At 45.1% G+C, this 17,048-nt stretch overlaps 2 protein-coding genes across 4 annotated transcripts in view; one reads left to right on the plus strand and one right to left on the minus strand.

Annotated features, from left to right (window-relative positions):
- Positions 1-8,572: 8,572 nt before the first annotated feature.
- On the minus strand, positions 8,573-12,401 carry TPT1 (tumor protein, translationally-controlled 1). 2 transcript variants are annotated; one of them, XM_082435401.1, is made up of 6 exons: positions 12,199-12,401; positions 11,859-11,932; positions 11,138-11,328; positions 10,631-10,736; positions 9,714-9,830; positions 8,573-8,785 (listed from the first exon to the last, which is right to left on the minus strand). In XM_082435401.1, the coding sequence occupies exons 1-6, from the start codon at positions 12,362-12,364 to the stop codon at positions 8,783-8,785; spliced, it is 657 nt and encodes a 218-aa protein (XP_082291527.1). In that variant the 5' UTR covers positions 12,365-12,401; the 3' UTR covers positions 8,573-8,782. The 2 variants fall into 2 exon arrangements, with proteins under 2 accessions (XP_082291527.1, XP_082291526.1); XM_082435400.1 differs by having other exon boundaries at positions 8,573-8,815; positions 12,199-12,372.
- Positions 11,942-17,048, plus strand: part of SLC25A30 (solute carrier family 25 member 30) — an 85,617-nt gene continuing 80,510 nt past the window's right edge. The window contains exon 1 of one of the 2 annotated variants that reach the window (XM_082435420.1): positions 11,942-11,962. The gene's annotated coding sequence lies outside the window, so the exon portion shown is untranslated. The remainder of the gene's footprint in view (positions 11,963-17,048) is intronic. The other variant, XM_082435427.1, reaches the window with a different exon arrangement.

A 17,048-nucleotide genomic window follows, 5' to 3' on the forward strand; every position in this document is an offset into this window, starting at 1 on the left:
GTGAAAGCTCACTATTTACTCCATCAGCAAATCCATACGGAATGCCATCGGCAAAGAAGGAAGACTGACAAAACCCCCCTCCTTGCTTTCAGGAATAACAGTGATGCAAAGACAAGGAATTCAATGACTTCAGTAAAGCGGAAGAGGGTGGATGGAATGGTTGCAGAAATCAGTAAACTCTTCCGAGATGAAACGCAGTGCAGTCTTGTAGAAAAGAACGAGACTTTCGTGCAAAGGGTCAGAGTCACGCCACCTGCGTTCCCCCTGGCAGCTGAGGGCGGATGGGAAGGAGAGGCAGGTAAGCTTGAACAGGTAAGCAAGTGGCCCAGCTCTGAAGGGCTTTGTACAGAATTTCCTTAAAAGTTTATGTTGAAGGAAATGGTAAATGTGTTCCTTAAAAAACAGCTTTCCGTTTGCACCTTCCCAAGTTCTACGCCCAGATACAAAGTAGAAAGAGTAAATGCACAGTGGCCAGCTGGCAATTTGGATACACCCTCTTGGTGAATAACCCTATTGAAATTCCCTATTGGTCATTCCATCAAATGGGTCATTCCTGGGTTGTGTGCTCACGGGCCTTAGCCATGATTTAGAAAAAACCAAAAATCTGTGTCTGGGATGTGAAGGCCGGTAGAGTGTGCTCAACCTCTAAAACCCTCCTGTTCCTTGTAAGGGTCTGCAGCTATTCTCACATTTCTCCCTTGGAGAAGAGGCACGTGTCGAGATCCACCTAGTCAAAGCTCACATTTGCACCTTTAGTCCACAGGAGCAAATCTGATTATATGTTGGTCAGCTGCCCATTATCTGCACAAGAGAACAAAATTCATTGGGGCCAACAAGCCGCCTCCCTTTCTCCTGACCAGCTTACCCTGCTCCACCTGCCACCGATTACCAGCCTCTGACAGTGTACTCACCTCTCCCTTCTGCCCAGGCATGAATACAGGCAGATCCGGTAGGGGGAGTAGGAAAGAGCTTCAGGCAGCCTGAGGGGATAGAAGAGAATATTCAGCAAAATTACCACAGGATATTGACAGGGGAAGCCTAGCAGTAGCTGGAAGGGGTTTTGCACAACTCTCACCCCCATAAACCACAGGGTTTAGTAACTCCCTCCAAAAAACAAGCCTCCACGTGGCTCTTGGGACGCTAAAATCTCTGCTGCTCCCACATTCACACCCGGTCCTCCTCCCCCCTTGTCTGTGGAGCAGAGAACAGGTGGCACATTACTTAACCAATTTTCCAAAGCTTAGTCACTTCTGCTTTTAATAGATGCCAGCAGTTGGTATTTACCGTCCCGCTGATATTACGGCAGCCATCAAGGGTACTGCCACCCAGCCCGTGTTCCACTTGACAGAATCCATCCATGTGGAGTTAACACAATGGAGGAGGCTTAGGCAGGATGGGGTGCTTGCCCGGTGATGGAGAAAGACATTATAATGCATCACACCAAGAGTTGAGTTGACTTCGCTTCCAGTTTTATACTTGCCATTTGCTGATAAACATTATCTCATCTCTGTGAGGTAGTCAAAAGAGGCGTATGTTTTCTTTCTTTTTTTTTTTAAATTAATTAATTTATTTATTTATCTTTGTCTGCGTTGGGTCTTCATTGCTGCGCGCGGGCTTTCTCTAGTTACGGCGAGCGGGGGATACTCTTCGTTGCGGTGCGCTGGCTTCTCATTGCGGTGGCTTCTCTTGTTGTGGAGCACGGGCTCTCGGCACGCGGGCTTCAGTAGTTGTGGCACATGGGCTCAGTAGTTGTGGCTCACGGGCTCTAGAGCGCAGGCTCAGCAGCTGTGGCGCATGGGCTTAGTTGCTCCGCGGCATGTGGGATCTTCCCGGACCAGGGCTTGAACCCATGTGCCCTGCATTGGCAGGTGGATTCTTAACCCCTACACCACCAGGGAAATCCTGTATGTTTTCTTTTTAACTTAATGTGCAATAATTGTCCCCCTTTCACTTGCCAGTTTTTCCCCCCGGGTTGAATATCAGTTTGGGTATTTGACTCAAACTATAAATTGGCGGTCCTTGAGGGAGACTTCCAAATTAATGTACTCAAGGAGAAGGAAATTACATGTATAGCTCTGTTTTGAATAGATGTCCACCAAATACCAACTCTCTGTGATTTGCCAAATTTCTACCAGCTGCTCAGGGAATGGAAGGTTATGAAGTTGGTGGAATAGTTTGATAACCCTGCACTGTAGACGAGGCCACAGCAAGCTGCGTTTGATAATGAACTAGGGCTTCCTGCTGCCTCTACACATGAAGAAAATGGCCAAGTACACGACTGGATTTCTAGTGTCATACTAAATGTTAGAAACTCAGGACTGAATGACGTCTAGTAGCCCTATGAGGCTATTTAAAATACTGTAATCTTTATCATTTTTTAAAATTAATTTTTACTGGAGTATAGTTGATTTACAATGTTGTGTTTGTTTCTCCTGTACAGCAAAGTGAATCAGTTTTCCATATACATATATCCACTCTTTTTTAGATTCTCTTCCCATATAGGTCATTACAGAGTATTAAGTAGAGTTCCCTGTGCTATACAGGAGGTCCTTACTAGTTATCTATTTTGTATGGTGTATATCTGTCAATCCCAATCTCCCAATTTATCCCTCCCCCCGACTTTCCCCGTTGGTAACCATAAGTTTGCTTTCTATGTCTGTGACTCTATTTCTGTTTTGTAAATAAGTTCATTTGTACCATTTTTTTTAGATTCCATATATAAGCGATATATTTGTCTTTCTCTGACTTATTTTACTCAGTATGACAATCTCTAGGTCCATCCACGTCACTGCAAATGGCATTATTGTGTTCTTTTTTATGGCTGAGTAATATTCCATTGTATATATATAAATTTGTTTTATTTATTTATGTTTGGCTGCATTGGGTCTTGATTGCTGCACACAGGCTTTCTCTATTTGCAGCGAGCATGGGCTACTCTTCGTTGTGGTGTGCGGGCTTCTCATTGTGGTGGCTTCTCTTGTTGCAGAGCACAGGCTCTAGGTGTGCAGGCTTCAGTAGTTGTGGCGTGCAGGCTCAGTAGTTGTGGCACACGGGCTTAGTTGTTCCGTGGCATGTGGGGTCTTCCTGGACCCGGGATTGAACCCGTGTCCCCTGTGTTGGCAGGCGGATTCTTTACCACTGTGCCACCAGGGAAGTCCTTCATTGTATATATTTACCACATCTTCTTTATCCATTCATCCGTTGATGGACATTTAGGCTGCTTCCATGTCTTGGCTATCGTATTGTGCTGCAGTGAACATTGGGGTGCATGTATCTTTTTGAATTATGGTTTTCTCTGGGGGATTGCTGGATCATATGGTAGCCCTATTTTTAGTTTTTCAAGGAAAATACTGTTATCTTTTCTAATTATTAATTTATTTTTATTTATTTATTTATGGCTGTGCTGGGTCTTCGTTTCTGTGCGAGGGCTTTCTCTAGTTGCGGCGAGCGGGGGCCACTCTTCATCGCGGTGCGTGGGCCTCTCACTATCACGGCCTCTCTTGTTGCGGAGCGCAGGCTCAGTAGCTGTGGCTCACGGGCCTAGTCGCTCCGCGGCATGTGGGATCTTCCCAGACCAGGGCTCGAACCCGTGTCCCCTGCATTGGCAGGCAGACCCTCAACCACTGCGCCACCAGGGAAGCCCGATACTGTTATCTTTTGACTGGCAATTGTGATCTGTGTCCTGTCCCCAAGAACCCCTCAAGTGAGTCACCTAGTGTTTGAATTCTCATTTCTCCTAAATGGTGACGCACACATGCAAAAGCACTGCATATGGTCTTCCCCCCGTCCCCCAGTCTCCTGCTCCCCACTCTACCTCAAAACTCAGAAAAGAGCACCGTGCATTTATAAACGAAAGCAGATGTCAAGTGTATCCTGGAGTGGGAGGGAGGAGGTCAGTCATTGAGGGAATCATTGAGCAAGCAATTACTTTGGAAAGAATCCCCACCCAGGCTCATGGTTGGCAATTTCCTCACTGAATTGTGTGAACTCCTGCAAAAACCACATCCACTTGAGGCTCTCAGGGCTCAGCGTAAGGAGAAATCTTACATGTACGAAACCACGTATCGTAGCACAAATCCGCAATGGACAAGCTCTCAAACAAACTGGAACGTGCTGGTAGTTGAAAACATGCCCGCACAGTAGTGGAAATCTGCTTTGGACAGCCAACAAGCATGCAGTCCAACGTACCACCGCTGAACTAAGGGATGGACTTGGAGGACTTCAGTGGGATAAATATAAACTACCAGCATTATTATCATTTTTAACTTTATCTGCAAACTCTAAGTTTAAAGAACCTATCCTATTTGAGATGGCTGTCATAACAGCCGACTTTAGAGGGACTTCCCTGGTGGTCCAGACTCCGTGCTTCCAATGCAGGGGGCGCGGGCTCGATTCCTGGTGGGGGAACTAAGATCCCACTTGCTGAGTGGTGCAAAGTATCTCTCCAGGTAGATGGTGTCAGAACTGAGCTGAATGGTAGGACACCCAGGTGGTGTTGCAGAACTGCTTGGTGAGGGGAAAAACACACACACATTTGGTGACCAGAAGTGGAGTACTGAGTGTAAAGGAGACACACAGGAGTGCTGCGCGTCCTGTGGGATCTGAGTTCCTAGACCAGGGATCGAACCCGCGCCCACTGCAGTGGGAGCGCGGAGTCTTAACCACTGGACTGCCAGGGTAAGTCCCTCCTTTAAGATTTTTAAATTCACAGCCAAAAGAAAAAAAAAAAAAACTTAATTAATTCAATGAAAGGTGTAGAGCATCCTTTACTTGTGTATGTTAAAGTATTTCAGTCAAGGACTTTTCCTTTGGAATAACGCAGTATTAAATGTTAACAAAAGAACCAAATATCCAAAGAAGTAGCTCACATTTTTATGCAGTATCAAAAGAAAACTTTTTCAATGAAGTGATTTTTAAGTATGGTCCACAGCCCCAGAGGACCATAATCTACCCAAAAACCAGCAAGTTGGGCCCTCAGTTCTTATGGACAAAGTCTCTGGAAACACTCACCAATTGCTGCAAAATGAGCTTTTGCAGGAATGTTTGTGGCCCATGAGGGGGTCGTTAGCCAGACTTTTACCATAGAATTAAGAGTTGTATAGTATGACCTGCTAAGTGCAAGTCACCAGTCACTAAGATGTGGTCTCTATTAGTTCAAGTCCCCTGGCTTAAATTCCATTTTACTGAGAGTATCCTGGCTGCTAGCCCAGGTCACAGCCCCAAGCACATGCACACACAGATGCTCAGAACTTTACAAGGAGGCTTTGTTGTCAGGACTTTTTCAAGTTGGTTGAGGTTTCTGCTGTTCTTCTTGCAACTTTACCAGTATAGTTTGTAGAGTTACTGGATAAACCCTGCAGTTCAGATGGAATTTACTGTCCATGCACTATTTACTAGTGATCTGATTAGATTTTAAGAAAAATGTCTAATGGTTCAAATGAGTCATTTACACAACTATTGCTTAAGCAGATGCACATGTAATAAAAACACGTACTTCTTGCATCATGACATTTCATGGGCAATATGCTGCCTGTGAGTTTGCTGTTCTCTTGAGCCGATCTTAATCAGGCTTTCTTTCCTGCAACTCAGACCAAACACCTGTCAAGTCTACCATTCTCAGTGCTCATCTTACTTGACCCGTTTACAGCAGGTAACCCTGTGGACTTGCTTGCTCCTTCCTAAAATGCTGTCCACTTGACCTCCAGGCCTCTCCCTTGGTTTTCCTACCTCAGGGGCAGTTCCCTCTTAAATCACTCTGTGGGTTCATCACGCTGACCAATCTATGTCGGAGGGCTGAGTCCATCCTGCCTAGCTGACCTGTTCTAGCTTCAGATGTCATGCGTTATCTTCCCAGCAGATATTCTTCACTTTACACCACTTCGCTTTTACAAAAGACCTAGCTACACTAGTACTTGATCCCGCTAATCAAAAGAAATCCGAAGAGAATTTTCCCTTTTACAAAAAAAGGGTGAAAATTGAAAACGGCATTCAGCATTTCTTTTGCAGTGAGGCCTCAGAGGCAGCGTGCACCCCAAGCAGCTTCCCCAGAACTACACTCAGCATCTGTATCAAGCTACCATAGCTCTGAGCTGTGTCTGTGAGCATCTGTGCTTATCTCAGCTTCTTTTGTGTATCCATTAGCAAGATGTGTCCTAAGGTAACTGCTTCTTTGCTTTATACCATTTCAGCTTAAGAAAGGTTTCACAGGAAGGTTCTTTCAGATGCTGGGGAAACCTGTATCTCTTAAATTCTCTTAATTCTCCTCCTGACTGCTTACTTAGTTCACTTCAGTCAAGAGTCAGCATCTCAAATTAGCCTATCCAAAACTGAACTCTTGATTTCCTATCCTCAGTCTTCCCCGTCTCAGTGTTGACTCCTTTCTTCCAGATGCTCAGGACAAAACACTTGGCATCACCCTTAAATCCATTCTTTCACCTCATTCAACACATCAGCAAGTCCTGTTCTCTAATTTCCAACCACCTCAAGTATCACCCTAGACTAAGCCACTATCATCTCTCACCTAAAAATATTATACATCATTGTTCTCTTTGCTTTTACACTGTTACCCAACAGCCAAAATGACCTTTTAGGGCACATCATCATGTCAACCTTCTGTTCAAAAGCCCTCTGGTGGCTTCCCTGCCTGATCTGGTTTCCTCTTTTCCTGTGTACTTACCTCAGCTCTTCCTCTTGCCATCTTGGGTCCAGCATACTGGCCACCTTTTCCCCTGAACATGTCAACCACACTACTTCAGACACTACATTTGCTCTTTTGCCTGTAATGCTCTGCCCCCAGATATCCACATAACCTCCTTCCTTGCTTTCAGCTTCCTATTCAAGTTATCACATTACAAAAGCCTTCCTAGACAATACTGTAAGAGTCCTTTCTCCATCTACTGTTTTACATACACGTAGCCCAGAGCTTCAAGTCCACTAGGAACGTACCTGTTTCAAGCTTGGCAGCAGTGATAAACAAATGCCTTCTGATATGCACAAAGTACTCACCACATGTTACTCTTGCACAAAATATCTTAACCCGGCTCTAACTTGGAGTTAACTAGAAAAAGATCCAAAATAAGCATTCTTAGGCAACTACCTCAACTTGCTTCCTATATAAGGCCTATGCATTGCTATTCCTGCTCTTCCAGTCTTTTCCACGTGAGCTCACTAAATCAGGTTGCAGCTTACATTACCTCAAGACTTCTCCCACTACCAGATTATCCTCACCTTCACAGCACTGACCACTGCCTGAAAATTCTCTTCCGATAGTATGTTTCAGAGGCAGGCAAGTGGCCTCCTAGATCACTGGTGCTCAAAACCACCCTCAGCATGACTGCAGTTTCCAGTATTTGGGTATACTTTCACCAGTCACCAGGGGGCACTACCAACCTGATTAGCATTTGTCTTAGGCTCTGAACCACACTTCGGTCTCTTGAAGTCACTGGCTGCACCCTTGGTTCACATAAAAGAAAGAATCACTGGCTTGCCTTTAGACTTAACCCTTATGCTTTTAAAAGTGAAATCAGAAGGCAAGGGTGTAGGGGAATAATTTTCCAGTACTTTTCTTGTAAACTCTTATGAATTCTTCTTTGGAATCATGGAGGCTTTCACTGTTCACAGTTATTTGTGAATTGCGATTTTTTCCCCTGTATTCCCCCATTCAATCTGGACTGCCACAATCAGACAGACAGGAAGCGCAAGGACACTTTTTTCTTGCATCTGTGCTGGAAACCTTAGCAGACAGTAACTGCTCCAGGCATGTCAGATAGATGCATTTTCATATCCTTCTTCTGATACCCACAGCCTTTTCAGATACAATTTGACTACCACCTGCTTTTCCTCTGCCCACCAACTATCCCACACTCCATCTGTAATTTCATCTTTAAAACGGGCCAGCAAACCTTTCCTGTAAAGGGCCACAATGGTTATTTTAGGGCTTGCAGGCCCTTAGATCTGTCACTAATCTCTGCTCTTGCAGTGTCAGAGCCAGTCAATACATAAACAGATGGGCATGGCAGTGTTCCAATAAAACTAGACACAAACTTAGATTTTGTATTTTTTCACATCCCATAAGCTATTTTGAACCACTTAAAAATGTAACCACCTTAGTCACACAAAAACAGGTGGTAGGACAAGCCAGTTTGCCAACCCTGTTCCAAGAAGTTTGACACAAGTATTCCAGGAGACGTCTAGATTTCTCTAGAACTTGGCTCTACTTGCTTTGTAAATAAGCTGAGACAATACTTTGCTTCCAACTGTGTTAAGTCTCGTTTTATTCTTTTGGTAATTTCTTCCAGAGTTCACTACTTCCATTTGTAGGTGATGAAATATGTAAGACATCCACTTCAAATGCTGGCACTGCTATGAGCATGGTCTTTCCCTTTATTTCAACCAATTACTGTTGATTCTTGTTTATATTCCAAGTCCCGGAAGTGGTTTTCATTGCAGAAGTTATCTGAAGATGCTCTTATGCTTTCTAGTAGTGGTCTACAACCAGGCTCTAGCTTCTCCAGGAAGGCTACACAGGATGGATTTAGATATTACATATTAAACTAAGAGGCATTCTCTCAACTGAGTTTAAATGCATTTTATTTTTAGACAACCTACATGACATGTTTTTTTTTTCCTCAAATCAATGCCTCCGCTCCAAACAAATCAACATCAAAACGAAGAGCTCAAGATGCCATCAGTCCCATCTGTCTAAGTCCTGGTGTTGTGTGGGTGAACAGCGGCAGCCAGCCAGTTATGACGAGCAGGTGACAGATCCAAACAGCCAAATCGGTTACTGTGAAAACAAGGAAGACCCCATCAACACCTTTCCAATATGAAAATAGTTAACACTTCCAGGCTGCAAATGTATTCCCCTATTCAATCTGGGCTGCCACAAAGACAGACAGAAAGCGCAGGGATTTTTCTTTTGCATCCTAGTGCAAACCAAAAGAACAACCGCAGATTGTTCAAGGTCTATCAGTGGATGCAGAAATGTCTCATTCTGAGAAAGTTCCACTCACTTCGTTCTAACAAAAGCCTCACACATTCTTTGAATCCGTTTAGACATTTTTGTTCATTGCTGTCCCAATCCTGTTTAGTGTAGCCTTAAATTTATCTTACTCCTAATTTACATAGAAGCCCCTGAAAGCTAGGATAATGAATGCCTTCATTTCTGTATCGCCTCTAGCAATTCCTTGCATAGCAGACATTCATTTAATTTTAGTAAAGCAATTGGTATATCGGATCAGCAGCCAACTCTAAACTGTATTTACTAAAAGCTAGTAACATCAAGGCTTTCACGACCAGCTGCCAATTATCAGTAAATAAGGGTGAACGGTTTCTTTACAAAAAGGTTTTAATACTCATGTATATGTGCAGCAAAATAGGAAGAGAAAGGCAGTCTGATTTCAACAAGCCATTTCTATGGGGAAGATCAACATAGGGTGTTATCTCTGATCTCTAGAGCTGCTCAGTATTTAAGCTATGCTTTGTAATGTCACCTATAAGTTTTCTGCAGATAAAGACTCTAAGCCTTTCTGTACCATAAAAATCTTTTACATGTAAAACACCCTCTTTAGGCCCCTAAGAAAAATAAGACCTAGAGCTTCAGTTTAAAAGACTATTGTAGGATCCATTCTAACTATCCTAGTGGCAAAACAAGGATTATGCCTAGGATATATCCATTTTTACATTAATGATTCAACCCACTTCTTTATACTTACACATTTTTCCATTTCTAGACCATCCTTAAAGAAAATCATATACGGGGTCACACCATCCTCGCGGTAGTCCAGCAGAGCAACCATGCCATCTGGATTCATGTTTTCACCAATAAAGAACTTAGGAAGCAAACAAATACTCAGAATTAGATTACGCACGGATGTGTTGTATCAAAACAATAAGTCAAAGGATGATTCAGAACACCGCTATTTAAATCAAGGGACTTCAGCAACTAACGGCTCTGATGCCTAGGAGAAAAAATGCTCACTAATCAAACTTCAGTTCACTCAAAGTACTAATAATAACCAAATAAAAGTACAGAGCAATCCAGGGACACTAGGCTTTCAGGAAACTTACTCAGCCCCACACATCCATTTCCAAACCCTACAAACAAGGCTTTTTACATAGTCAAGCACAGGGAACATAAAGCTAGCAACGAGAGGATATCACATGAGAAGCTATCTTATGGCCAGAGGATGTATGAAAACCAGAAAATTAAAGAGCCAGGTTGTGTTCATTTTTTTTCTTAGGGGTAAACGAAAGTCACTGAAGTTTCTCAACAGGACAAGCTCAGATCAGAAAGAGCTTCAGTGGCAACAAGACACATAGAAATTGGAAAGAGAAAACTGGAAGACCACTTGGGAGTTAACAAGCAATTCAAGAGAAAGAACTGGGAAATGTTATCTGAGTACAGATAAGATTCTGGAACCAGAAGGCAAGATCTGGAAACATGCTTGGGAGCAGAGAAAGCTACTTCCTACAGCCTAGACTACTGGAGTTGAATCTATGAAGTATTTAAACTGTTCAAAAGACCGAGAAAATAACCACAGCTTAATTACATCAGAGATTCATCAAGCAACTCATTTTTTGCTCAGTTAAAATTGTACAATCCTTCGGTCCAAATATTTAAGGTATTTACCTGATAGTTTTTGAAATTAGCAAGGATATGCTTGATTTGTTCTGCAGCCCCTGTCATAAAAGGTTTTACTCTTTCTGGTCTCTGTTCTTCAAGCTTCCCTTTGATTCTAAAACAACATTTTATTGATAGGTTATTCAGTTCTGAGCAAAGTATATTTTCATTAAGTAAAAATTACAAACTGAAACCAGCTGTCACTGAGCAAAATAACGTGGCGCACGCAATCAAGAAATCACTAGTTCACAGGAGGGATGTTGTAATCAACAAGACTGTTTCTAACTTGGAATTTCATGTCAGCTTATCTCCACAGTACTATTCTTAAAAGGTAAAACCAAACCACATGCTCCAGTATGCTCACGTTATTTTACTTATAGAAAAACAACCACCCTTCTGAGCTCATTAATAAAAAGACCTCTGACAAGCAAGCCTGCCGCTAAAAATCTCAGTAAGCCAACCCCTAAATCCTATAGGATTTTCAGACCTCGACTGGGGTGTGCTAGTATCACTTACGACTTCATGTAATCTTTGATGTACTTCTTGTAGGCTTCTTTTGTGAAGCTAGTTTCCTGCAAGTGATGGTTCATGACAATATCCACACCAGTGACTACTGTGCCTTCGGTACCTTCGCCCTCGGGGCCTTCAGCGGAGGCATTTCCACCAATGAGCGAGTCATCAATGTTACCCTCTGTCCTACTGACCATCTGCATTAAGAAAAAGTTTAGTTGCTAACACATCCTCAACTTTACCATAAACGCATCCAAAAAATTTGTGCTGGCACCTCGTGTACCCGTCATCCTTCCACCAAACATTTAGTTCTTGTCGAATACCATGAACACATTATGGGGGAAAAAAATTCTAAAATCCATTTCCCGAAACACCTCAGCTCAACAATTCTTCGTTGACCGGAACGAAAAGGGGGTCATTTACAACCCAGTGGAAGTTTTGCGTGGGCTGTCGGGTTGATGAGCAAGTAGGGATAGGGCAAACGTTGAAGGACTTGGGGCTCCCAAACCGGAGACAACCTGTCCGGGACCGCCTGGGAGGAGGATGGGCGCCGAAGCGGCGAACCTATTTCCAGGATCAGCTCCGCCTCCACTTTTCTAGAAAAACCCGAGCCCGGAAAGAGCGTCTCCTCCGCCAGGAGGCAACGGCGAGGATTGCACAACCCCGGGCGGGGGAGCGGCGGAAACCCGAGCCTACCCGGCCCCGCGCCGCGACCCGGCCGACTCACCTTTCCCTCCACCTCCAGACACAGCCCGTCCGCGACCTCCCGGATCTTGTAGATGTCGGAGAACATCTCATCATCTGTTCGGGGACATATACCCGCCGGTCACGGTACGCCCGAGGCCCGAGCGGGCGCCATTTCCCGCGCCGGCCGGCCGCACGCGGCCCCCGCCCCTCCCTGGGCGCTCGAAACCCCGACGCGCGCCCCAAGCACCGACCCTCCTCGCTCCCAGGAAGGCGCCGGCGTCCCCCAGGCCCACGACACGGCGACGGCGGCCGCCTCCCCGCCCCCACCCACACCCCCGTCCCCTGTGCGCGGCGTTAGGGGCAGTGCAGTCCCGACTCACGGCTGATGAGGTCCCGGTAGATGATCATGATGGCGACTGGAGGGAGACAACGGTGGCACTGGCTTAGGAGCACGGAGCTCAGAGCGAGCGCGGTGCTGCCGGAGCGGCGCTCGGGGGGAGGGGGGAGCGGGCGGAAAAGGCCGACTCTGCCGCTCCCCAACCTCATATAGCGAGCACGTCCCCCTACGTCATCTCCCGCTGCGCCTCCGGAAGCGCCGCAAGCGGTGACGTGGCACGCAGAGCCGCGCGGTGGGCAGGGCCACTGCGCGGGCCGAGGGGAGGACAGGCGAGCATCCGGGGACTTGGCCCCGGGATACAATGCCGCGCGTTCCGCTGGGATCGCGGGGCGGCCGAGGGAGAGGAGGCGGGGAGGGGAGGGGAGAGGAGGGGGCAGAGGGAAAATGCCTGAGAGCTTGGAGAGGGGGCATGGAGGGGGAGGAGCGCGCGACGGAGGGAGGAGGAAGGGGCTCCCGGGCCCTGAGTGGTGGAAGCGGCGCCTGGGGTCCTGCCCCTCCAGACACTTCAGGGTGGCCCTAGAAGGTGCTGGGCGTGGGTGAGGCTTAGATGAAGTCTCTTCAAGTTTCCGCCCCAGGCTTCGCCCAGCGCAAGCTCCCACCCTTTCTGGGAGCAAAAGTGACAGCTGTTGTAAAGAACTTTGCATTTACGGAAGGTCCCCTCGAGGTCTTGGGAGACCGCGAGGCTGTCCACGAGGACGAGGTCAGGGGACTGGGCTTACGATAAGCCTCTGTGATCTCCGAGGGCCTCGGAGAACTTTTCAGCGTTTGCCCCCAGGGCTGCCCCACCTCGAGTTTTCTGACGCCTTTGTGGGGCAGAGCAGAGTCCGAGTTGTGGGATCCAGGTCGTCCCGCCTGCCCCCTGGGAATAATCGTGGGAGGCGTAGAGTCTGTGGGAAGGGACTTGAAGAGGAAGGAAGGTGTCAAGGGAGTTTGCACAGGTTTCCTATCTCTCAGTTTGGTCCCGTATTTGGAAGTTCGCGGTTCCTAAGACAGCTATAAAATCTTCCTGTTTCTGTTTTGCACTTGGTTTAGAATTAGGTCCTTTGTTTGAAAAAAGGGTATGTTGTCACTTTAAGGTGAAGTCGAAATTATAACCCAGGCGCTAGAGGGTTAAATATAAAAGGAAAGAGCTTCCCACCGGCCGAAATTTTATTCGGACTTCAGACCCAATTACTCGGTTTAAAAAAAAAAAAAAAAAAGCCTGGTTTAGTCACGTCTTTGGTTTAAAGGCAAAGATATATGCCAGTATGAAACCGGAGAGCTTGTTCCGTTCCACAACTATATTTGTGCTCTACTGTGTCCCTAGCACTGGGTTTTGCACAGAGATCCCAATTGTGAACAAGTTAAATCCAGTCCTACCCGCACAGAAAATTTCATTCTACTAAATCAGAAACAGGCAATTACAACACATTAACAGTTTCCCCCAGATCCAACAATAAAGCATTCCACACAATAAGAGAGAGCAACCCTTGTGAAAGAGCAGGGCACAAGACAGTGAGTTGAGATTGATGGAGAAGTCAAAATGAAAAAGAGCCGGGAAACGGGATCCTCCCTGGTAGATGGGGTGTGGGGCTGTACTGGACACCCCAGGAGTCACCGGATTACTGAAAGGAAGCTAAAAATGGGATGAAGGGGATCTGAAAACAAATGGACGTCTTCTGAGAGATGGTCGACTAAGGATCGCTCAAACCTCTTATTTCTGGGATGTGTGAATGGAACATTATTATCCCAGGCATATCACAATTCAATTATGTTCCTCAACTTTAACATTTTCAAATTATTCAGAAATCTTCCCATCACCCATGCAGTACCGTCAAACATTATTCCCTTGACTCCTCTCCAGTTTTATGTTCAGTTAAAAACTTCTTTTTTTCAAGTTTTATAAGATAGCCACAGTAAAAAAGAGTACTGAAGTTAGAATCAAAGCACCCTAGGTTGAAATCTTGGCTTTATCTGGTCCTAGTCCTGTGACCTTGGGAAAGTCAGCCTCCCTAAGCCTAAGTATAAAATGGATTTTTGGGCTTCCCTGGTGGCGCAGTGGTTGAGAATCTGCCTGCTAATGCAGGGGACACGGGTTCGAGCCCTGGTCTTGGAAGATCCCACATGCCACGGAGCAACTGGGCCCGTGAGCCACAACTGCTGAGCCTGCGCGTCTGGAGCCTGTGCCCCGCAACGGGAGGGGCCGCGATAGTGAAAGGCCCGCGCACAGCGATGAAGAGCGGTCCCCGCTTGCCGCAACTAGAGAAAGCCCTCGCACGAACCGAAGACCCAACACAGCCAAAAATAAAATAAATAAATAAATAAATAAAGTAGCTATTAAAAAAAAAAAAAAAGGATTTTTTGTGAGTTAAAAGGGTTTTGGGGAGTTAAATAAGATAACGAAAAAATTCCTAGCATCCTCAATAGGTTATCAGTAAATATTAGTTGAATTTGGGTGCATAATTCTCCCCAAATTTTAATAGTTTTCAAAATCTTCCTGAAACTATTCCATTAACCCTCTGTTATGTGGAAGTATTTGGAGGATTTAGTTGATAGATACTGTACTAAAGACATTCTTCTATTTAATCACAACACTCATAGTGGATCCCTGAAAGAATTCAACTTGTGTCCTTAAAAGATTTCTGTCTCAGGTTCATATTTGATAGCTCACGATAATTCTGTGACTAGACATCCTAAAAATAAAATCTTAGGAAAATCTGATTTAAATTTCAGGGTATTTCGTAAACTCCATCTTGTGGTCTAGAAAATCTGTGCTGTACCTTGAAAATGTCTACTTAGAACACCAGTGATACCAATAGTTGAGGGAAAAATAGTCACTGCTTGCAAGCCACTGACAAAATTGCAAGGATTTGGCTTTTATCCAGGCTGATTGGCTTTTACTTAGGAATCATTTGAATATTTTTATTACATTTCTTTCCTTACAGTCAGTGATTTCTAACAAAATCTAAGATTGTCCTAGATTTTACGGCTGAATATGACTTGGTATCTCTTACAATTAAAGAGATTTCAAAGACAATGTCTTCTGGTCTCTTCACACACAAGCCCTCACATGAGAAAAGCAGCTCAGGAGGGCTCACCATTTTATCAGTTAGGGATTGACTACATGGCTTAAACACATAAGAGTTTATTCTCCCTTATAAAAAGAAATTCAAGGGTGTCGACTGAAAAAAACTGCACCACCTAATAGTTGAGAATTAGGTTTTATTTGGCGAACAAAACTGAGGACTTAAGCCTGGGACACAGCCTCTCAGACAGCTCTGAGGGACTGCTCCAAAGGCGTAGGGGAGGAGCCAGGATATAAGGAGGTTTTGCAACAAAGACCCCGGTAGATTTCTGTTAATTAAAGAAGCCATGGATCTCAAGTTAAGGAATATAGCGCTTTTCTATGTATGGGAAGATGCAAGAGTCTGGGCTCACTGAAATCATTCCTTTGATATGCTCCTCAGCCCTCTGGGGCCAGTATCCTCAGTATCCTCTGCTTTCTCATCCTGAGTCTCCTCAGGGTGTATCACTGGGGAGGGGGAGTGGGGGTGGAGGGCTGCAGTGACTGAGGGCTTGGCAGCGGCAGCCCATTTGTCTCCATCCTGATTTCCCTCCAGGCTCACCGGCCAAGGTGTGTAGTGGCTTGATGGCTGCAACATCCTTTGTTTACTGATATGGCGGGCAGCGTTTTTTCATTGATGGGGGATGCAGTCAGACGGAAGCTATGAAGCCATGGTGGCTTCATGGGCATCCCAGACCCAGGATCTTCCTTTCTCCTCCATCATCCGTGTGATCTGTAATAGATGCTGGAATTCCAGCCATCACATCCATCTTGCAGACAGCCAGAAGAGGGGAAGGACCATAGGGGTGCATTCTCTCTGCGTGTTTCCTTCTAAAGAGCTATTCTAGAAGCCCCACTGAGCAATTACAAGGACGGCAGCAAACTGTAGTCTGCTTGCTCATTGAGATAGGCTCATTACCACCCTAGTAATAAAATCAGGATTTTATTACTAGGGATGAATATAGGCAGCTAGAAGCCCCTGTTGTACCCACAGTGCAAAGGGTCTGGTTCTCAGCCTAGAAGTGTTCACTTTGCTCACTGGGGGTCAGGTTCAAGCTCATAACAGATTGATTTGCCAACCAGACTACTGTTAATTTAGGATGAGAAATTCCTCGCTGGTTAGGTGTAGTGTAGAAAGTAGTTATGTTTCAGAAAATGTGATTTGATCAATAAGGAATTAAGCAGAGGGGGTTGGAATGCAGCATATGGTTGTGACAGAAGGTGATTAGGAATGAACCAGCCAAGCTGGACTGTTCTTGGTGTGTGGTCTGAACCCCTTCCTTTGGAGTTGTGTTAATGAATTCTTATTGCTCTTCTTTCCTAGTCTTCATACTCTGCTAACAAATCATTGCTTTAGTCAAGTTACAAGGCAAGGTTCTTTACTTTAGAGTGGAGCTGTCCAAAAGAACTTTATGTGACGAGGAAATGTTCTATATCTGCTCTGTCCAACACCGTAGCCACTAGGCCACAAGTGGCTATGTGCACTTGAACTGTGGCTAGTGTGACTATAGAGCTGAATATTTATTTCTATTTCACTTTAATTAATTTAAATTTAGGTATCCGTGGCTAGTAACTTTACTGGGCAGCAGAGCTCTGTAATGTAAGCTCTACAAGGTGAGGGATGTCATTTTGTTAACTGCTGAACCCCAGGAACCAGAACAGGGCCTGACTTAATAATTATTGATCAATGAGTGGAAGAGATGACGTTTTCTTCATTTCTCTTAATTAGATTAAGTCTAATTCCAACTCAGTTGATTAATTGGATTTAGCATACTGTATATCCAAAACCT

The sequence above is a fragment of the Balaenoptera physalus genome (assembly GCF_965194825.1).
Source record: "Balaenoptera physalus genome assembly, chromosome: 18".
NCBI classification, from domain to species: domain Eukaryota; kingdom Metazoa; phylum Chordata; class Mammalia; order Artiodactyla; family Balaenopteridae; genus Balaenoptera; species Balaenoptera physalus.